General features: G+C 36.2%; 2 protein-coding genes across 2 annotated transcripts; both read right to left on the bottom strand.

The window, feature by feature from the left end:
- Positions 1-463: 463 nt before the first annotated feature.
- LOC113227664 (cytochrome b5-like) lies at positions 464-9,441 on the bottom strand. The gene is made up of 4 exons (XM_026460630.1): positions 9,390-9,441; positions 3,615-3,738; positions 3,287-3,409; positions 464-1,911 (listed from the first exon to the last, which is right to left on the bottom strand). The coding sequence occupies exons 2-4, from the start codon at positions 3,735-3,737 to the stop codon at positions 1,801-1,803; spliced, it is 357 nt and encodes a 118-aa protein (XP_026316415.1). The 5' UTR covers position 3,738; positions 9,390-9,441; the 3' UTR covers positions 464-1,800.
- A 5,721-nt stretch (positions 9,442-15,162) lies between these two features.
- On the bottom strand, positions 15,163-21,126 carry LOC113227667 (cytochrome b5-like). The gene is made up of 4 exons (XM_026460636.1): positions 21,083-21,126; positions 19,477-19,597; positions 18,160-18,282; positions 15,163-15,604 (listed from the first exon to the last, which is right to left on the bottom strand). Exons 2-4 carry the CDS (start codon positions 19,585-19,587, stop codon positions 15,509-15,511), a joined length of 330 nt encoding a protein of 109 aa, XP_026316421.1. The 5' UTR covers positions 19,588-19,597; positions 21,083-21,126; the 3' UTR covers positions 15,163-15,508.
- Between the last annotated feature and the right edge of the window lie 2,651 nt (positions 21,127-23,777).

Below are 23,777 nucleotides of genomic sequence, written 5' to 3'. Positions count from 1 at the left end.
TTGAGCAAACTAACTACCGTCCTGCTATCCTTTATCCAAATATTGACTAAAATATTCGAAAAATACATATTATGTAAGTATGATTTATGGTTTACTGTACCGAGCTTAGCATGATAAAACTAAAACAATTTAACCTCATAAGAGAGATATAGACGACATAAGCGGTATTCATATCGTCGATATAGTGACTTAAGCTCCACCAGTATTATTTTTAGAAATGCCTGAAGCTTTCGATTTCGCGGTAGATACATGATAGATTTATCAACTTTAAAACTATGGCATTAGATCATTGACTTACAAATAAATGGACGACGGGTCTAATACAAAAACCACGAAAAAAATGTCCCAAGTCAACCTATTTGAACGTAGTGACATGTAAAGGAATATGAAAAAGCTAAAACGTTGAATTTAAATTGTAATGTCATCGCAGTACTGTCTAATTTTGCTTGCTTCGCTGTCAGTCGAACAAACGAAGACTAAAGCGTGAATGACGCTCTGTATACGATTTTAACGCCCTATAAGTTCGGACACTTTTTAGCGCGGACCCGACGTCCATATAATTGTAAGTCAATGCATTAGATACATAAAAGCTAATAGAAGGTTTGTTATATCGGCGTAACAGGTAGCAACGTGTAGAATGCAATTTGAAAAAGAAATTTTCGGATTATTGTTTAAATAGGTTTGGTATTCCTCAAGGAAGCATCTTAGGAGCTTTACTATTCTTATTTAAAATGGTATACTATCGATAATTAAACATACATGTTTAATGTTTACAGATGATGTTCCAATAGTTAGAAACTGAAACAATTAGCACCTAGTTAATTATATTATATAACCTTAATTAACGACACGTTAAAGTCGTATATATATGGGTTAACTATAAACAATCTACGAGTGAACTTGGAAAAGAGGACGTAGAGAAAACATATCGAATTCTTAGTTTTCGAATTGCTGCACATTGGAAGTGGTACTATTTTTTAGGTGTACAATTGTAAAATTAAAAGAAGAGAACTAAAGAAGATTAAGAAATAATCATTTTCGTAACTATAGTTCAGAACAGTTTGGTTTATATTAAAGTTAGTCATAACTACTTTATAAATAGGTACTATATCAGTCAGCCGCCTGGGAGTCGTAAAGAGCCCGGAATATTGGTTTGTTTGAAATAACAAATAATAATACAATGTATGCGTATAATACATTACACATGTGTTGGACACATTTTAAGCAACAATTTGGAAAAATAACAATATATTTAAAAAGGCCCTACTACTCGTGCATTAATTTGTCATTAAGAATCAGGTAACATTTAAACAAAAATTACAATTAATTTGTACTAATGGCTATTGTAAGGGAAATTGAGAACAAACTCGGTCTCTGCTGTTGTCGATGGTAAGTTATTGTTTCAAGAATTAAATTTATTATTCCAATCATTTGGAACAACCACATTGCCTACTTTTATACTTTGCATGAATAGATTTTTTCATTTAATTTCATTCCACTTCATTTTAAATGTTCTTACACCCTGTACTTTCTTTTCATGAACATATATTGTGATTTAGCAGAGCAAAACTTCATACGTACATCACGCATATTATACTTAACACATACAATTTTTCGGGTTAAACTATTATTTGTAACGACGGTCGTTCATTGCGAGATAAGTTCAATGTTTATATACCCATTTCAAAGTTTCTTTAATAAACGTGAGACACACACTAGCGTTAATAATTACACTTTACGTGAACAGCAGATATGGAACTTATAATATATGATAATGTGGGAGGTACTTTTTGCGACTGGTCACCCGAGCAGGCCGCAGGTGACGACGTTCGTACAGCTTCTTCTGTTCTGTTCAGGGCTCGCTGATGTTACGCCTTTCCTGTTGCCCTTGGCACTGTAGTGTTTTTCTTCCTGAAAAACCACATACTTAAACTTAGTGAAACAAATATTAAAAAGCTAACAGTTTATAAGCTCGATGTGTTGCCGGTAGACATGCCAACTTCCTTGCTATTCACTGTCTGTTTTGAAACAAATTATCCGGTAAACAAAAGTTTCGAAGTTGTTACATATCGATTATTTTGTTTTTATTCTAGGTACGCAGAAATCGAGCATATTATTATAAACTAGTGCAAAGTATACCAGTAAGGATGTGGACACGTGGATGTAAAATACGGTGTTCCTCAAGGATGTGTATTAGGTCCTACACTATTATTGGTTTATATAAACAACAATGTAAAGTAGATAAACGTTTTCAACAGAATAAAGATATTTGACGTTGAAACTAACTTCAAACGTCATGCATCCAAATGTGATAACATAAACAACAATAGCTCAAAATAGACAAAGTTAAATGTACAAAATACTTTGGTATTACTGTAGATCAGAGATTATATATTAAAAAATCTTTTGAACGAGATATATGACGCGATGTCTATCTTGGCGTACTGTATCCCAATTGGGGATGGCGCTATAAATACAAAATTCCTAAAGGTGAAGAGAGCACAGCGCGCCTTCACTAAAGTTAAATACTTGTCAAAAGATTGGATACTCAATGGAAAGCCTCTAAATTTTTAGCAATTTACTCTCGGCTAAACTATTAAATATATCTTGCAACTTATTTTTTACAAGCCTATATGTCCTTAAAAGTATACTGTCACGCTTTCTCATACACACACTACAAAATAAGTACAAAAATGTTAATTACAACAAACTTATAATACATTATAGACAATAAACTTAATACTAATTGCAAAATAAAGTATCAAATGTTTATAAAAAATACAAAACTTTCTTTGACTTATATACAAAATTAAATTTAAGTTCATATACAACCAAGATTAAGTTTATGCATTTGTTATACATTTGTGGTTGTAAAAGGGTGCACTTTCTTCTAGCAGGCATTGCTATGCTCAAAAGGAAATTCCTATTACGAACTAGTACGTCGATTAATAATCTAGTTGTGTGGAAAAATAGGTGAAACGCACCAACAATAAACTTATCATAAGCCGGTATAATAAATATATTAGATAAACGGCTGATATAAAAAATATACTATGTCGGCTTCCACAGGTGGAATAACGACATCAAGAAAGTGGCAGGCAGTCGTCAGGTGCATAATGCTTACTGATCAATCCCACTTGTGTTTTAGAGCATTGGTTATTGGTTTAAGCACCATGTTTCGCCATGAATTTGGTAGCGTACAGAAGAACGATATTAGTATGGGCGAGGTGCGATGCCGTGCAGCTCAGGGGGGTTGAATCTTTATGAAGAAGAGTTTAGAAGTTACCTCAACAATTTTTCCGATCTTGTACCTATTAATCATTGCTTTGGCGCGGAAGGGGTGGTTAGCGAAATCGTCTGTCGCATCCTGGCCCCCTCTTTCCATAATCGGATCCTTGCCGCCGGGATGCTGCCGAAAATATGGTTAAATAATTAGGGCCTGACAAATAAACCCAACACCTATTGTAAATACTACAATTCTGTTCTCTGTCTAATTTAATCTCAATAAAACAACTTGTTTGCGGATAACCACAGGCGATATATTTTAAACCGATATAGACAGGACAAAAGCGCATTTTTACTTAAACAGAGACTCGTATCTAATGGTTCATTACCTTGTCGACGTAACTGGTGACGTCATAAACGACATCCTTCACAATAATCCAGAGTTTTGTATTAGTATCCTTCCCATCGTGCTTGGCCACCTCCGCACGCGTGTACCGCTTCGCCTCGGGCATGCTGAAAGTAGGAGATGACCCTTCAATATTCGTCACATCGACTTCACGATCCTCTACGTCGTCCATCCGTTCTGTAATACTGTCGTTTAGGACTATAGCTGCTATAAATTGGATAAGATCATGTTTTACCTTTCTTCCGCTTTAGTGGAGGGGGCCCACTGTGCGTGGGGTGGTAAGGAACAGTATTGATTAATTGTCCGAAAAATGGTAGATATTTTTCGAAATATTTTCAGAAAAAGCGATGATATGAGGATAAATAGAAAAAAATTAGAAAAAATCAGTTTTTTTTGAAAAAAATTTATTTATTTATTTAAACACTTTATTGTACCACAAAGTAACTTACAAATTTTCAGAAACAATTTAAATATTTGTGTACAAAGGCAAGCTTATCCCATAAAGAGATATCTTCCAACTAACCTTTGAAAATCTGAGAGGAAAGTTGGTTTTTGGGGTGGCACTAAAAATAGATAAGTAAAGAAATGGAATATACTATACTCAATAAATACACAGATAAATTTAATAAATCAAAGGTACAAACGAATACATATATATTAAGTAATGTTGATACATTAATACATACAAAATCTATTATAAAATGAATGCACAAATAAAACTATAAATAAATATATGAAATGTAAATAAATATTTCAAAGCTCTAACATGTGGAGTTTGAACAATCCCAAAACTTCATAAGAGCACCCTTGAAAACCCGAACCGAAGGCGACTGTCTGACCTCGACCGGGAGAAGGTTCCACATATGGACAGCATTTACTGTGAACGAGTTCGAATATTTTTGGGAACTGTGTTGTGGAAGGACGAGGGACAAATTGGTGCCAGAACGCAGGCGGTCACCCATAGCCTAACGGTATTGAAAACGCTCACGTAGATAGCTAGGTGAAGTGGGATGGAACAGGATTTTATAGAGGAAGCATAAAATGTGAGCATTTCTACGTAAACGAATAGGCAACAACTTCAACTCATCTCTAAACTTGGAAATGTGGTCGTACTTTTTCAATCCAAACACAAATCTGATACATTGATTTTGCAGCCGCTCCAATTTATTAAGAAGGTCTTCCGAAAGATCAAGATAGGAGACGTCACCACAGTCCAGAATAGGAAAAAGAAGAGTGCGTATGAGCATAAATTTGGTAGACAGAGGAAGAAAGTACTGCATGCGCTTGAGGGAATGAAGTGATGCAAAGATTTTACGACTTACATCGGCGACATGCTCCGAATAAGAAAGTGTCTGATCCATTATGTAATATTTTGCCATGAACCAAAACTAATATTGCACAGCAAGGCCATCCCGTGTTATTATTATTACGACAAAAATTAAATCACGCACAAAAATGTTTCCTCTATCATCAACGTCGTAATTAAATCTCAGTAGATGATTAGTGACTGTGTTATCAAATATTTTGGATTATTTATGAAAGTAACCATTTCAAAATAAACAGACTGACATGCAGTACATTTTTGAATTGTCTGCAATACAGATAGCTAGTAGTGGGCGATTTCACTCTCAGTGCCATTGAGTGGAAACCAGGCGTTAATGGAAAGCTGTATTTGACTCCCAGTCCAGGAACGTCTTCTGACGAAATATTTCTCTTAGACAAATTAAATACTCTCAATTTTAACAAAAATTTTTGTTAAAAACTCCCGGGACCGAATTCTCGATTTAGTATTGAGTGAAGAAGATGTGGTGGTGTCACGTTGTAGTAACCCACTTATTCATATCGATCCTTTTTATGAAGCTCTAACTATACAAATGCAGCTTATTGGTCTTGATTGTCTTAAGGCTACGCAACGCAATAAACTGCTTTATAGTAAAGGCGACTACATTCGCATCAACTCAGAAATATCAGAGATTGACTGGAATACTGAATTGTTAACAAGACCCATCGATAATGCTGCGGACTTCTTTTAGAGCCACATTAACAATATAATAAATAAGAATACACCTTCTAAATCTGTATCATCTAAAATGTATCCTTTGTGATACTCTGAGCCCCTGAAGAGGGCAGTCAAAGAAATGCATAAGTATCTAAGAAAGTTCAAAGTCTAGGAAAACAGGTCAGACGAAGCATCTTACAGAATTTTACGAGACAGAATTGTAGCCATGGAATCTGAATGTTACGAGAAATATGTATATAGTACAGAGTCATCAATTTCCAACAATCCCAAACACTTCTGGTCTCACGTTAAATCCCGGTCCAAATGCAATACAATGCCTAGTAGCTTGTCGTACGAAAGCAAAATTGTTAATACCGGTGAATCTATTACAAACGCATTCTCTGATTATTTTTCCACGTCTTTTCTACCGAAAGACAACAACATACTAAGAAATCTCCATTCCACGGACGAACCTACTTCTTCGCACATCTCTTCCGTTGAAATCGACGCCAGTGAAGTGTGTAAGCTTCTTTCAAAATTATATGTTTCCAAAGGAGCGGGACCTGAAATCTTCCAGCGTATTTTTTAATTAAAGCTGCTCCTTCGATTTCAATCCTCATAACTATTTTATTTAAGTACTCCTTCTCCTCCTGTAAAACACTGACGGCTTGGAAACGTGGTCATGTTACCGGGGGGGTAAAAAAGGCTCTAAAACTGAAATTAGTCATTACCGCCTCATTAGGCATGGGGCATCTTTGCATCATCTCGAAAATTTTTGAAAAGTTAATCTACAGACAGCTGTTTGAATCAATTAAAACAAACATGTCACAGTCGTAGCATGGGTTCATCAGGGGCAGGTCAACGACACCAAATTTGGTCTTGATAAGCGACTTTATATCAGCAGCAATGGAAGCAGGGGACCAGGTTGACGTGATGTATACTGATTACAGCAAATGTTTTGATAAACTGCTCTCAAAAATTAACAAACTTGGGGTTCGTGGCAATCTTCTCCGATGGTTTGCTTCTTATATTGACAATAGATCTGAAGCAGTTGTTGTTAGTAATTATATTTCTAGCTGGGTCAAAATATCAAGCGGCGTGCCTCAGGGATCTTTACTAGTACCGTTGCTCTTCACTATTTTTACTAATGATATTTATTCGTGTTTGATTTCAAGTAACCTCCTATATGTTGCCGATGACATGAAAATATATTCCACGACTTCAACCAAGTTTGAAGCTGAGGCTCTCCAAAATGACTTATTCCTCCTTGAGAAATATTGTATTTCTAATAAATTAGACTTAAATCCTGCCAAATGCTCAATAGTAACCTACAGTCGCAAAAACTTAGCCTTAGTCTTTAATTATATGCTCGGCGGCTGGCCACGTTTAAGAACCTGGGTTCTTAAACGTGGAAACACAGCACGTGATCGGGGTGTCACATTCGATAATAAACTTTTGTTTAATGCACACGTAAATGAAATAGTTACCAAAGCATCACGTGTGCTGGGGTTTGTGATGCGTCGTTCTAGTGAGTTTCGGGATATAAAGACAGTTAAAATCTTGTACTGTACGTTTGTTCGGAGTATTGTGGAATACGCCTCCCAGATGTGGAAACCGCAATACGAGGTGTACACTTCACGCATAGAACGCATTCAAAAAATTTTATGTATTCGTTATCTGTGTTTCTGTACTAAGCGCCAATATCATAATGAAGATTATCTGCATATTTGCAAAATCCACCATATTCTTCCTCTTTGTATGTGTCGTCAAATAGCCAATTGCACATTTTAAAAATAGCTCAGAATACAATTGATTGTCCTCAACTACTGTACAAACTTAACTTTTTGACTCCCGGGCGTAATTTTAAATATTTGACGTACCTGTAGTCTCAACCAATTACAGAAAGAATTCGTTTCTGCTGCGAGCTTGCAACAATATCAATAACCTGGTCAATAAAGTAGATCTTGATGGATACTGGAGTTGCCACAGCGAGAGGGTTACTCAACAATTTTTAGTTTAATTCCTAGGAAAGTAACATATATATATATTTTTTCTTTTTCTTCTTGAATTGCTAATTTTCATAATCTCTCTAGAGTGCTTACATTACTTACATGTTATATTATATCTATAAGTGTAAACTAAATTGACCTACTTCACTGTCCATTTTAGTTATATTTGCATATAGTTATAGTTTACCATGAAGAAATAAAAAATAAAATAAAATAAAAATATCGCAAATTCCTAACGCTATCACATTATAGTTACAGTCTAACAGTTTGTTTCTCAAAATTTAAACTTTAGGTGTGATTCTAATTCTGATATGGTTATAGGTACGTCACGAATATTGCTATTTGGTCTTTTGATAAGACACGAAATAAAAATACATGTGGCGCACTACAAGTTTCCGGAAAGAAAAAGAAACTATAAATGGTCAGAAATGAATTCATTGTTTCTCAAAATATTGTCCGTTAGCGTCAATGCACTTTTTCGTACGAATGAACCAATTTTGAAAACATTTATGCCACTCCTCCGCGACAATCACTGAAACATATTTTTCATACTCTTCGACAGCCTCTTCAGGTGATGAAAATCGTTGAGCGCGTAACTGGTTCTTAATTTTGGAAAATAAATAAAAGTCACAAGGTGCCAGGTCGAGACTGTACGCGAGATGGCTCATAAGGTCAACGTTGTTCACCTTCAAAAATTCATTTGTCTGTCTGGCCGTGTGAGAACTGGCATTATTGTAAGATGATACGGTGCTCACGGTTATTTTTACGGAATTTGTCAATAACTTCCGGCAATCAAATGGTCGTGTACCAATCGCTATTCACGGTACAACGATTCTCCAAAGCAACAGTAGCCACATGTCTAGTTTTATTAAGAAAAGAAGCAATCATCAGCTTAGAGGCACTTTGCACGCACGCCACTTTAGCTGGTTTCGGCTCATCTCGAAAGACCCATATGCTCGATTGCTGCTTTGTTTTGGGATCGTAACTATAAATCCACGTTTCGTCAGCTGCTACTATGTCCCACACCAAATTTGACGCCCCTTCGTTGAATCTGGTAAGCATGGCATTGCACCAAGTGACGCAATCCGTTTTTTGAGCCTCCGTCAAATTGTGTGAGATCCACCCAGAACACAGCTTTTTCACACCCAAATGTTTGTGTAGTATTGATTATATTTGACTCATGCGTAAAGATGCCCGAATCTCAAGGTAGATATGTCACATGCCTGTCTGTTTTGATCATACGGCGCACAGCATCGATGTTTTTGTTGTTCACAGCAGTGGACGGGCGACCATCACGAAATTCGTCACTGAGATTCACATGATCGCGTTTGAATTCAGCAAACCAGCTATAAATAGTCGTCTTGTATGGTGCTTCATCGCCAAAAGCATTTTGAAGCCGAGCGAAGCTCCGCTGAGCTGTTAAATTACACTTAAAGTGGTAGAAAATCATACTACGAAAATTTTCACGAGTTAAATCCATGGTGATGTAGACAACCAATTTCTGAAATGACGCCATAATGTAAAAACAAGAGACAGTCAGATGAAACGAACTGTGTTCTACACCCAAAGAGTTCTATTTTCAAATGTTGTAATTACTTTTTAAATATTGTTTATGTAAGTGGCCAGTTCCGGAAACTTATAGTGCGCCCTATGTAGAAGGACAAAATATATAAATAGAAAGACAAAATATGTAATAAGTATATGTTTTTCGGAGAAAAGGTATCGAAATAAAAATATTAAAGTATCTAACCTGCGGACCGTATCTCTGCTAACGGGCTACACGTGCGCGTATTTCTGGCTGAAAGATCTATTGATAACTAATTGATAAGTATAGAAAAATAAGCGGTTTTTTGCGTATCTCTTATCATCTCTTATGTCATCACGACACGTCACCGCGTGAATTCCAGCGAGTGACGATGTTGTATCAACTACAAAATAAAAGAGTTAAAGTGTCCGTGGATAAGACATTAGTAGCTTCGCGCTGTTATATTGGTTTATAATAAGTAGGGTATAATATAAAGTGAGTGACGTCGCTTTTTCATCATTTCGTTTCGGTGGCATATCTTTTTCTCGTAACATAACCGAAACGTTTGCACAATACGATACATTTATGGTTTATATGTTAATTTTTATAGCTAGTAAGTAATTTGGCAAAAAATGGGTTTAAAAAAGGAATAGTATGTATTTGATGTGGATCCGGTGCTGACCTATACCATATTTGTATGGTCCCGATCTTTTCGAATAATGTCAAGGTCGCCATAGTTGCACCTACATCCACAGTATATGATACACAAATTTATATGTTTGTATTCATCGTTGTTTGTATTAAAAAAAATTGCTCAAATCTTCAAAAATATCCATCGTAGCTGTTGACGTGTCTGGGACATACTTATGCGTTTTAATTTAATATTGTTCGTCTATTTAGTTGTAATCAAAATTTTCAATTAATTAATTAAACCTTATTTTATCATTTTACCAAATTCAATATATACATGTTACTATTTTATCATATTAATTTGAAATCAATGGTATTGTAAATTACAATTGTTGCGCATGACAAGGTACCTATTAAACGGTAACTACATTAATTGTATCTTAATGGATAGACTGTTCATGTTTTGTGTTTAAATTAATATAATTATGTGCTTGCGTCATTCAATGTATTTAGTGTTGGCTACAATGTTCTGTGTCACGTGTGTTTTGTTGCCGGACCCGCTGAAAATCAGCGTCGTAGCACTTGAACGTGAGACGGCAACAACCTGAGTGGGTCACGAGTCACAGGTTTGTACACGCGCTTTGTAGGTACTCTATATATTATATTTATTTAGTTTCAAATCCTTATGTTATTATTACTATGATAATCATAGTATTATTATAAAATGCATGTGTGCTGTGTTGATTGTTCAAGGAATAAATTATTTCTATTCTAATCTATTCTATGGGTGACTTTCAGCTGACAATCAATGTAGCGCTCTGAATTAGTTGTCACCTGAGAGTCTCGTCTAGTTGAATAAGGTGGGGATCTTAACATTCAGAATTTTCGGTTCGTAATGAGAGATGTACTCGTGGTGTCAGCGCGAGCGTGCTTCTCTCTTGGCATAATCGTAGTTTAATACGACTTGACTAGAGTAACTCCATACAAATCTCTTTTATTTATTATTTATACAAATGTAGCAGCGCGGCTTAATAATAACTCACACACTCAACATAGCCCCGCACTAGGGAAGCCCTGTGTCGCGGGTGCCATGGACACACACATAGACAACCACAAATTACACCCAAACTCACGAGAGAAATAACTGTAGGCCATACAATACTTCTCCCGGCCCGGGAATCGAACCTGGGACCTCTGTTTGGCAGTCCGGCATGGTGACCGTTCGGCCACGGAGGCAGTTCTTGGCTTGCATGTGTGCACGACCGCCGCACGCCGCGTACGGACGCACACATTCGCATATTTTGCAGACGCCGTTCGTTGTGGAATTGAAGCATTTTCTCGATGTTTTAGAAAGCGTCGCGCCTTATGTTTATGGTAGTTTGAAAAAGAGTGACACAAATTCAGCATTTCATTTCTATTTCTTAATCATACTCCCATTATCAAGATACCAATCCGCGATTCTGGTACAAAAACATCAATAAGTGCCTGCTGCATTTGATAAATTTTACTTTAATATTACACGAGAATACTGTGATGAACACTTAATTCTTTTTATTTTTTTATTATTATAATACTATGACATAATTCTTCATCTAGTGAAGGAACTGTTGTTGACGTTGCTTTAATATCCCTCAAAAGAACCAACTTTCTGTGCCACCAGGTACTGCCACTGTTGTTCAAAATTGCTTAGTGCTCAAATCAGGAGAGAGCAACGTGAGGAAGAACAGCGTTATTAATACAACTTCTCATTTAGCCACATTTGTACTAATAATATTGGTGGCATTTCTGTAACATAATGACGCCACTGAAATTACAACAATAAAATCATGTATTTTACTACACTATTCTTAATTAGTAGCTCAAGATGACATCTGCATTAGGAAAAATGTCATGTACCTTACCTCACTACTAAATACGAGTTTCAACTATGAATTTCACGTGCAGTACATTTAGCACGTTAAGCAAAACTAAATAATATTTTGTTAAAGCAGAACGCTGGCGACACCTTGCTAAACCAATCAGATATCAGGTAGTTGTTTGCATGCCATTAAAAAAGTTACTTGATGCGAAACAATTTCAGAGTGACCGCTATCTTTCTTAATACTGTCATTATAACATTACGTATATTACAATAAGATAGACCGAAACAAAAATTAAAACATAATAGAAAGTTACATACAAAATTGTGCAGTAAAAAGTAGTAAAATACCAAATTATATAGGGACTCAAGAGCGACAACACAACAGTTTATTTTCAGAAGAACACGTTCATCGAATCTAAGCTCTTCATCCATGAAATGATCGACATTGTGAACACAATCCTTCCTTGGAATTAAACTTGCCTTAATATTATACTTATCATGGCCTTAATTAACTTGATTTGTTTATATATGCCTGAATCGATTAAAATACTCTTTCCTGGATTTAGAACCCAGCCCACGACGATCAGACTAGTCGACCACTGAATCCAAGTCCGAACATAAATAAATTCTTTTTTATTCATATTTCCGTTTTATTAATTATATCAACTGTATATATATTATTAAGTAAGTCTACTTTTCAACTCCTGGTGTGGACTTGCTGAATATTGAAGCTAGCTCCGTATCGACAATTAGTAAAAATATAATAGCCTATATCAGGTATTGTGGTATTGTTTTATTATGAGGAATTAGTCGTTGTTTGATAAAAATAATCATTTGCCCTTGACCATGCTTAGTTACGGATACGTAGTAATAATAATGATCATTTATTCTCTCCCATTCATAAACAATCAAAACGTATATACAAGTGAAGATAGCGGGAGACTAGTGCACAAAAAATGATATCTACACCTATAGTCCAAACTAGGTAGACCCTGTACCTTAGGACAACAACAACAAAACTATTTTGCATTGCTATTTTGAATTTTATTATACTACATAAAATACAATGACATACGATTGATATTTAAGATAAGACAAACTAAAAAAATGTGTGTACCTGATAGCGCCATCTACCAGGTTAATGAAGAATTAAAACGTTAAATGTTGAACACGCTATCCCCAAAATGCTTAGTCGCGTAATTACTCGACAGGTGGCGTTAAGAGCAGCATTTTAAAAAACTACTAATCTTATTGTTTACATGCGCATTAGTTATTTAAATACGACACTGAATTTTGTACCCCAAGAGCCTCTAAGTACGCACTTTTCTTATGACATGCGGTACAAAGTTGAATCTAAATGAATGTGTCAAGTTTCACGCGCGCTTGCCTCTACATAGTGAGAGCCGCTTCGAATGTAATATCGAGCTGAACTAAAACTGAAAAAAATTCAGTTGATTATGCACCAGCACGGTTCACATGAATATTAGAATAATACATTATCACTTTTATGGATTTTTTTTTGCTAGCGACACATTTAAAAGTTCTTTGAATAAAGTGCAGCTGTGGCGAAAACGGTACGCACTTTAATTTAGTTTAGATGTAATTGTTGAATCAATGGCGGCGGATAGTCAACAGTCCTTGAGATGACGTTGATTGTGCACCATTTATCTACATATTTCGTTATCAATAAGATCGATACGTTACTGATTTGTCAAAACCTTTGTCCTGAACATCAGTTTGTTTTCATTACTTTGCTTTTAGAATATCCCTGAATAATACAGTATGTACCTGCCCATGTGACTTTACATTTTCGTTGGATGAACATTGTTTTGCCTAATACGAGGCGAATTTTCATGTAGATGTTGTACGTAAATATTCTTTGGTAAGAGCAGACCTTTATCCCAATGTTCCCCGCTTTCCTAGAGAGTACAAGTCTTCAGCACAGACTGTTCTGAAAAGCGCACTCCATTGTTATAAGACGTTGTTCTCCATTAGTTTCGGAAAACACACATGATATAGTTCAGTGTCGACTGAAATAGTATGTTTAGTGAGACAAATATACATTCGTAAATGTGTATTTGTAGTAACTCCTCATCGTAAGTAGAAGCAAAAAGATCTGCTCGTAGCATGGCTACGCATGATAGTCGCGGCGCGCGCGATGAAATTGAAATAAGTGCGCGCTAGGCTGTCTCAATCAGATCTAATTTAGATAGCCAATAGCGCGCGCTTATTTCTATTTTATCGCGAGCGTTGCGACAATCATGCGTAGCCATGCTACGGGCGCTAGTGTATATGTGTGTGTATATATATATATATATATTCGTCTTAGAGTGAATACCTTGTACGTGATGTTTATGTAATTTTTCAAGACGAAGATAAAAATGTGGCGTAAAATGAAGTAAACACAATAGTGCTTTTATTTAACATTTTAATTAGTCAAATACTATACCTCTGTCTGATACTATATTACTTTGATAATATATTTGAGCAAGAACAAGTTTACATTGTTCATGTGAAAACGCATACCGGTTTTCAGTCAAAGGCGACGATATCTTTGGGAAAGGCATTCTCCAACCTCCTTTCACGTTAGGCTATGCCCACAGTTTGCAGTGTGTTAAGAACCGTTTGCTACGTAATTATTTTTTAATCATTCACCGCCAACAACGTTTTATCAACGACTTATTTTGATGGCCAATGCCAATTCGCAGCTGCACAGGAGTTAAATGAGAGTATCACTAATATTTTTCCAAATTATTTTTATTGGTTTTATGGGTAAACCCCTCAGAACGGAAGGAATAAAGTCCACCGCCGCCTTCTAACACCTGCGCCCCTTCAACAATACATAATTAACGATTTTTTATTTTTTTATTTAAAGAACAGACGAGCGAGCCCTAATGTCCAATTAACGCAGTGGTGCCAAATTGTCTTCCTGGTTATTTTTGTAAGTTACTTGTTCCGAATTGATTCGAGGTTGAAGCTAGGTTTACAATATTTTAAAAGTCATTGTTTAAGCTCATTTAATAAACGGAAGGGTTATTGAGCAGAAAATCTAATCCCGACACAACAAACTAATGGAAATCCCCGAGTAACCCGACCGCACGGCCAGTTGGCGGCCGGGCACTGCACTCTAATGTGTCGATATTGCATCAGGGAGCCGCCCTGCGCACTCGGCCTCCGCCATCGCAGCTGTTCCCTTTCAGCGTATGGCATTACTACAGTCTTAATGGAACGTTTTATTGTTGATATTTCTGTTAGCAACGATCCGAGCAACGCTGAAATGGTGCACCGACTGGTCGCTTTAAAAATATTTCTTTTGGATTTGTAGTCGAGTACAAAGAGTTGCGAAGTTATGGAAAAGCGATGCCATGTTACGGAGACACTTTAGTTTCCTTCAATAAAAAACAAAATAGAAATGAAAATATTTATTTTATTAATTTACAATCCACTGACATTATAATTTGTATATTTTTGCGGTATATGGGGAAACGTACACAGGTTTGTGTAGCGCCACCATGTTCATGTTTTCTTTTTTTTACTTTTATAAAAAATTTGGGAGCGAGTCGTTGCTGGTTTACAAATAATATTATAAATATGTACTTATTTATAATATAATCCAACAAATCCAAAACTGAATACGCTTGTTGTACAACTTAGTACAAACCACCTTTATGAGTAAACCGTTATTCTAGAAATTTCACATCAAATACTTACACGCGAGATACGGTCATCGCTTAGGTAGACCTACCTTCTTTAATAAACATAAGAGACTCACTAGTATTAGTATTTGCACTTCACCAAGAGCAGCTATGGAACTTATAAGATGTGGTAATGAGGGAGGTTCTTTTGAGACTGGTCATCCGATCAGGCCGCAGGTGACGATACGCGTGCAGCCTCTACCGGCCTGTGCACCGTCTTTCAGCTTGCCGTTGGCGTCGTAGTACTTCTCTGCCTGAAAAACAACCGAATTAAACCGAATTTCTATAAACAGTTATTAGAACGCCAAGAGTTTGTAACCTATCCATTAGATACACATTAACCAATAAAGTAATTCATAACTAATTTATTGGCGTCTATACATTTAATGTCTGTACAACTATTGGTTGATGTATTTTCTATTAAAAATACTGAATGGGGGTAATTTGTAGCACTACGCTATTTAAGGAGACTGGTATCATGACTATTGGAATAGAATAGAATAGAATGCAGATCTTAAATTAATTTCATCATCATCATCATCATATACAGTCTGACTTCACCCACTGCTGGGTATAAGCCTCCAAGTTTCTGTGCTTTTCCCCACGATCCCGTGCAAGGAATTCGGTACAATGTATTCAAACTGCAAGCACGTGTGCAAATGTAATGGAATTTATTGTGTCTTGTGTACACTTAATTGCATTTTAATATACTGTTAGTTGCTATTTGTAAATTAGAAATATTCTTTGTTACTATAGAAGCAATGTGCAAAAGCCATCTTGTCAATTATAGTTTAAGTAAGTCCTTGTAGTAATTTAACGTCATTTGGTAAATTATTAAACATCTTGATGCACATGTCGAAGCAGTTATTCGTATAAATTATTTCATGGCAGCGAGGTTGGTACAATTGGTTCATAATTTTAACTCGAGTTTATCGTTGAATTATTTCGCCACGTATTCAGAAATGTTGAGAGTGAGTCTTGACAAGCAGCGAAACGAAATCGTGCTATCATGAGTTTGGATTTTAGCGCTTTAATCTAAGCTCATGATAGCACGATTTCGTTTAACAAAGGTAATCGATTCTTATGCGGGGAACAGTGTACGTTTTTACAATAAGAATACGGAGCATATAATAAGATTATCGTCTTCCAAGTTTAAAACTTATAAAGCCATGTTACAAAATTTAAGACTTCGAGTTAGTTAAAGATGTATGGTAAGACAACATGAGTCTAGATTCCACATAAATATGATTCAAATTGTATTCCACAGCATTTTAGTTTATTTGAAAGGAGCAATCCCTAGAGCTTAAGAAATGACGTTTGGAATATAAAAATTTTACCTATGGAATAAATGGTTATTTAACTTTGACTTTGCGCAGGGACCCAATTGCTTATAGGTGAGCATGCCCCATCGTCGACCTCATCGTATTTCCAACAGGTGAGATAGAGGTCAAACAATCACTTATATTTTACCTTGTAACCGACGTTATATAAAAAAATTCAATGCAATATTTTTACTTTCTTTTATGATATTAAGGGACGGGACAAACAAATCGTACACCAGGTGGTAAGCGAAACGCGTATCCATGACAGTTACAGTGCCACCCAGAGCTTTAAATTGCTAGATCTGAGCACCCTTCGAAGCCGGAACGTTCACCATAATACTTGGCTGCAGTTATTCCGTGGACAAATTCTTTCACAAGGAGATCTACTGCTGGTATTACATCCCTATCCATCCATTATTATTACAATCCTTTGTATCGTTCTTTAAATAAACATTTGTCGCATTAAGTTGGTCGAATCTGATAAAGTAATTTTATGATAAGGTTAATCTTCGCAGAACTCTGTATATTTTAAAGATTGTCTGGAACGTGTCAGCAAATAAATTGTCTCCTCGGGCAGATGACGCCTGACCGATCGCCTGTAGCTGCTGCTTACGACGCCAATTACTTACTCGCTGCTTACTGTCCAGTCGGCCTAATGTAATCACTCGTGTAAGGAAAATTGTTCGCGTCTGTTCTACGGCAAATGACTAGGCACGTAAAAGGCCCGCAGTTGATGTACTGACTGATGTCACATCTGGATGATTTTGTTGTTGAGTGAGTAACCAAGCTACGCAGAAGTCGAGAGTAAGATTTTGTACAAAGCAAAAGGTTATTATTATAACGTCATTAAATAACGTGAATATGCAATAGTACCTATGTAGTGCATGAAAATATGTAAAAAAACACTAACAATTGTAATCGTATCCACGTTTATGTTAACTGTAATTGTGAGATCTGTGTGTGGCGACATTCAAGGTCAGGTATGTTATTAAGTAATACACACACTAACACCGATACAAATGCTAGTTATTTAACCTAGTCTCAATATAAACACATTCGTTATAAAATTTAGTTACTATCTTGTTATTAGCTGTCTTGTAACGCAAAATTGTGATTTAAGCCCACATACGTACATACACACACGGACACACACATAACAAACACAAAACACAACCTTCTGTTATTAAAGTTTGTTATTATTTTTTAAGTGATTTAATAATAATATAGTGTTCGTTTTAGTCGATCTTAGTAAATAAATTGCCATGGAAGTGAATATAGTTTTTTATCTACATATCTAGTCAATACATTATAATCTGGCAGTTATAATAAATAAATCAACTTCCGCAGGTGAAATGACATCATGTCCTGAAGTCGGTAGGTGCAAAAGCTCACTGATCGACGGCATTTCAAATTTGGCCTCGCATTTGAAAACGTGTAAAAGCACAATTTTTCTTCACAACTCTTATTAGGATTGTTTTTAAGGTTACCTCTACAATTTCTCCGATCTTGTACTGAGCGAGCTTTGCGTAGGCGGCGCTGGAGTGGTGCGCGAAGTCTTTTGTCGCGTCCGTACCCCCGACTTCCAGAAGCGGGTCCTCGCCGCCGATATGCTAGAAAAGATATCGCTGTGAGATAGTTACTTATATCAATGTTGAGTACATTAATCGTGAAATATTCAAATATTACAAACCTACAAAAGATCTTTAAAATATAATCTGGATCAGCCTAACAGAAACTCAATACCAAAGGTTAATCAATTTTCGTTTCGCTTATGATTATAAGCGATATGACGGACAGAAATGGCGCCTTTTGAAGGCTCCCACTTTCAGACGGAAAAACATTATCAACCCATTTTTGTAGCAAATTTTATTTACTGTTTGTCAATGAAACGAATATATTATTGAAATGAAAGCAGAAAATAGTAGTAGAAAGAAACAGTAGTACATAGTTACATATTAATATATGGAAAATTAAAATCCAGTGGGTCCGCGGAATTCAACTTCAAAATTTCAGTGCCCACGAAAATTTACAGCATAGTCCACGTTAATTTCAAAGTAAATTATTATATACTTATGGAGGATGATTTTCCTCTGCTTAAATATGACACAGAGTGCACATTTCAGTAGAGGATTCTTTAGAATATGCATTATCGAAATAATTATATACCGGAATTAGGATTATTTGTCACTTATCGAGTTATACTCATATTTCATTTTATTTTAAATCACCGTCTCGGGTATAAAAATTATTGATAAAATAATATAATTTTATCTTAAACCGATTTATGTATTTCACCGTGTGGCTCAGTTTATCGAATTAAATGATAATTACCGTTTACTTAATAATGTAACTGATCTTGCACTGTCACGACACTAAATGAGTACATAAGCTTCATTCGAAGATATAACTACAACTTCATGATTCTAAAACTGAACCATTAAAATATATATGTAATGTAGAAAACGTGTTTCTGTTGAAATATGCTTAAAAATTGTCCACGGAAATGGCCTAGCAACCGTGTAACCAAGTTAAACTAGCTTCTATAAAACAATTATGTTTTAAAGGTGTGAAACATTTGATACGATTATTGTGATAGGCAAAAAATGCTTGTGAAATAAGACTGAAATTTAATATGCGATTGAGCGATTGTTTTACTTGAGGAACCATCTCATCGGAGCTGTTAATTCTGATCCGTTTTAAGATTTTGAGATCAAAATAGATTTAAAGTAAAACTCTCAACAAAGACGTATATGACATTAATTATGGCGCTGATAATGTTAACGACCCGGACAATGTTTCATTACCTCGGTAATGTGAGTGCTGACGTCATAAACGATGTCTTTCACAACGATCCACAACTGGGTGTTCTTCTTCCCGTTGTGTTTGGCCACCTCCGCGCGTTTGTACCGGTTCATCTCAGCTATGCTGAAAGAAAAAATGACTCTTCAATCTTGATTACTTTGACTGCACGCGTCTTCAAGATAGTTGGTGAAAGACACGTTTCCTCAGGGCGTGTTCCGTCGATGTAAAGCACCGTAGGAGTTGAACTCACAAGGGACTGTGAATTCGTCATAAGTTTGATAGAATTCAAAAGTATTTCCAATTTTCGAATTGAACCAAACACCATAGTCCTGTTAGTCCATTAATGATGATGACCACAGCGAAGATGAGATGCTTTTAAGAACCCGTAGAAATTCTTTAACTTCACTTAAGGAGAATAACCTGCCTACTTTGGATTAGCGGACCTGCTGAGGCGCTAAGGTACGGGGTCTTTTATACACAGAATAACCGTCATTGTGTTTGGTTAATTGTCTCTCTCTATCTCTCTCTCTAGTAGATAGATAGATAACACGTTTATTCAGCACAAATACAAAAAGAAACAAACATTTACAATCACTTCACAAAGTATAACACAAAATCACATATAACATACATTATTAACTTAATACACATTTATATAAAACACACACTGATTTGTAATTACAAACACGCTGAGAGAAACAAACAAACAAATACTGCGACAATTAATAAAATTTTATGTATGACTACAGCATAAATACTGAAGACCGTGAAAAGTCAATCAGAGCTGGTTTTCTGCCAGTATCAATAAATGGCGAGCGATTGCAACCCACCAAAGTGCACCACACGCAAATACTAGCAAAGTTAGTTAGTTATATCTAACTCTAAACTAGTATGTATCATGTAAAACTGTAAAGCAAAATAATGTAAGTAGTGTAAGTAATGCAAGTAACGTAAGTAAGTAATATAAATAATCATGTAAGTTATTGTTACAAATAAAATATTAATTGACAACTATAGCCACCAAATATGGTCTAATGTTTATTCAGTAATTAAGATTTTTAGGTTTGATACCTATCAAACCCATCATTTAAGGAAATACTAAATCATTTACCTAAATATTCACTAGCGAGACATCTGTTCAGATAAAAGACGTTTTTTATATTCACGCTTAACTCGTATTTTATGAAGTAGCAAAGCGCTAAATTATTATCTTTTTATTAGGTGAAATATTTTTGATTGTCTATCGATTTAAAGTAAATATTTTAGATTGCGTCTAGTGTTGACAACTTCTAAACAATTCACAATTGTCCGATGCCAACAAAACTCCGACACACCGTTTGCATTGGTGAAATAATTTTATGAATATTTATACTAAATCAAATGAACATACCTGTAGGGAAATTCGGAGAAATGAAAACACTAAAACCCCACGCTAAATCAATGACTATCGAACAATGTTAACAAAAATTATTAGCATTCCTACTATGTGGGCATTTCTACTACTATCCACCAACACCAAGATGATAAAAGCTAGATAGTTACAAAACCTAAATATGTTTTTAACTCTATGTATTTAACAAAATGTTTCGACAAAATTAAAAACCTCACCTTCTAAGTGTCAACACCAGCAGACTGCACGCGCACGCGCTTCGGACTGAAAGATTTATTGATAAGTAATTGATAAGCGTTGATAAACGAGCGGTAATTTATAAATCTGTGTTTGATCGGGAAATAGCTGCGATTTATCGATCTGATACCCACTCAGCGGTCTCGGATTCGTTTCCCGATGTAACAAAGTTAAAAAATAAACTTTTCCTAATTGATTCGGGCCTGGGTATCCTGGTTTTCCCTGGAATGATTGCAAGGAATCCTCCTATCCTTGTTGGAGACCAAGTGATTGATGTGGCTTATTATTACTACTTATTATTATGTAAGTCGCCAGGAAATCTGTAAGGAACTTTATCCACGTACACTTAAAGTCGGGTACTCACTAGCGAGCTGTAACTGTAACGTGCAGATACAGTAACGAGGTTCTAGTGTGTACGCTTGAAACAGTCTTTAATTAGACGGCTCACTGCGAACCGCACGCGAATCACACTATGATTTTTAGTTACATAACATGCAACGGTTACAGTTCACCAAAAATCATAGCGTGTACGTAGCCCGCGAGCGCGTGCGGTTCGCAGTGAGCCGACGATAACCTGTTACTCTATCTAGCGAGGGAATGCTGTTTCACGCGTACACACTAGAACCTCATTACTGTATCTGTACGTTACAGTTATAACTTGCGAATGAGTACCCGGCTTAAAATGAAATATTTAAACTCTCTTCAATCACGTACAAGGATAATCGGCTGTGAAGATACCTTATCTGCCGTTTGCGTAATTTCAACCACCTATCTCTCAATGAAATCCGTTTCAAAATCCGCATTAAAATGTGTTTTTGTTAATAAAATAATATCGTTGATTTGCAAAGGATTTATTGTGAAATTTTATTTTCGATCACATTACACAATGCGTGATTTCACCGAATCTTTAAAATTGTCAGAAACCGTAGAATTGTCTTTGTCGCTGTCAACCTGGAACAACAAAAGCAAAATAAATACTTAAATAATATGTCTACGTCGCCGTCAGAGAAACAAAACAAGTGCAATATTTAAAAAATGCTATTATATTCTTAATTAAATTACATTTTCATAGATGGATGGTGATAAGTAATAACATGTCAGCCAAAATATGATCATAGTTTTGACAAAATGGCGCCTACAGATTTTTTTACTCTTAGTGGCTAATGGATTTAAGTCAACCTTTAATTTTTATTATTTGGCGATTTCAAATCACTTGTTTATGTTTGCGAAAAGTAGATGAGACGACAAGCGACAATTTAGTAAATGAGTTTCACTTCTAGAAAAAAGTAAACAAAGCTGTAGGATAAGGTAAAAACGGAGTTTTGAAGTTGTGCACTGAAATAAAGTTTAGGATCTTCTTTTAAACAAATTAACTTTTGTCACGACAATTACCGGCAACGTCCTGGAAGAGTGTGCTAAAGAGTGGGTGTCCAAGCCCCAGGACATCCCGACGAAGACCTCCAACTTTGCCAAGGACATCCTCTTGTTCCCGGATAAGTCCAAAGATGTAGGTGGTATCAGCGTTTGTAGCGTTTGCATACATTGTACTTTAAAGCGCGGGTGTTTGTAGGAAATTCCAAGTGTACGTTGGTTTCGTAAAGACTAGGTCGCAAATGTATTAGTATTCTTTTCGATCTAGTTCTTATAGCACCAACTTTGGTTTGGATGCCATGCAGGCGATATTGGTGGCGTTGCTGGAAGGGTATATTCACTAGCGGACCAGCAGTGCCACAAAATGCATTGCTGTCATCAGCGTACAGCGCGTACATGGAACGGGCAAGTGTTAAACCAATAAAAAAATAAAAATATGTGATTAATATCCTGAATTGAAATACCCTTTATTTTTGAACCGTGAAGCTCACGCTTTTTAAAGCGTTTTGTCAACCGTTTTACACGTGCAGCCTGCGGGTCAAGTACACATAGAAAGCTTATCACGCCCTGCGGTTCAGTGTAATGACGCTCTTAGGTTGCTACCGTAGCAACCCCAACAGCATGGCTCGGGTATATTCTCTAAGACGCGCGGGGACGGCTTAAGCGCCATACCGCAAAAGAGAGTAGCGTCTCTGACGCGTAGGGCGCGAGGCAGCGCCAACGGCCTCCTTCGGCCTGTGGCCGAAAGCGAAGATGGGCCAATATTGTGTCATTGGGTAGTTGCACATGTCGAGTGTGTTAGAACGCTCCTTAGATAGTTCGTAATGTAATTTACTGTTTGTGAGTTTTACTAATATAGTTTGTAAGGATTACTTAACACAATATAGATATTTGTCTGAAATAAAGTAAATTGCTATCATTATAGAAGTCCAGAGAAATCGATAATGAATGGTGGCTCTAAGAAGATTGAAGGAAGTTCGCGAATTTGGTACACTTCGCTGTTTTAAATGATGTACTGTACTATGAAAGCGCATTTCAATCTTCTTTATTTCAACTGTTTTGTTTACACATGTAACTGTGCATGCCTGCCTCACTAGTCTCTCCATTATTGCGCCAAGGGGCGGCCGCAGTCAAAGCGTGTGGGCGCAGGTGCGAATTCATGCAACCTCATACGAAAACCGGGGGCGCTGTGTATTATTATCCTAAAACGAGCTAATACGGAAAACATTACTGTAATAAAGCGTTTTGTGTTATTCATTGCAGCCACAACGTAAATTCACACGCACCGAGGTGGCCGCGTGCGAC

The sequence above is a fragment of the Hyposmocoma kahamanoa genome, unplaced genomic scaffold, assembly GCF_003589595.1.
Source record: "Hyposmocoma kahamanoa isolate Upper Pololo Valley unplaced genomic scaffold, ASM358959v1 212, whole genome shotgun sequence".
NCBI lineage: Eukaryota > Metazoa > Arthropoda > Insecta > Lepidoptera > Cosmopterigidae > Hyposmocoma > Hyposmocoma kahamanoa.
Note: the sequence above shows the minus strand (reverse complement) of the source record. Positions and strands in the feature narration are given on the sequence as shown.

Excerpts from the sequence above, each read along its gene's own strand:
- LOC113227667 (XM_026460636.1), bottom strand. The coding sequence starts at position 19,587 with ATGAACCGGTACAAACGCGCGGAGGTGGCCAAACACAACGGGAAGAAG. Across the intron at positions 18,283-19,476 it reads TCAGCACTCACATTACCGAG|CATATCGGCGGCGAGGACCC; the intron begins GTAATGAAACAT and ends TATCTTTTCTAG. Across the intron at positions 15,605-18,159 it reads AGATCGGAGAAATTGTAGAG|GCAGAGAAGTACTACGACGC; the intron begins GTAACCTTAAAA and ends GTTGTTTTTCAG.
- LOC113227664 (XM_026460630.1), bottom strand. The coding sequence starts at position 3,737 with ATGCCCGAGGCGAAGCGGTACACGCGTGCGGAGGTGGCCAAGCACGAT. Across the intron at positions 3,410-3,614 it reads TCACCAGTTACGTCGACAAG|CATCCCGGCGGCAAGGATCC; the intron begins GTAATGAACCAT and ends TATTTTCGGCAG. Across the intron at positions 1,912-3,286 it reads AGATCGGAAAAATTGTTGAG|GAAGAAAAACACTACAGTGC; the intron begins GTAACTTCTAAA and ends GTGGTTTTTCAG.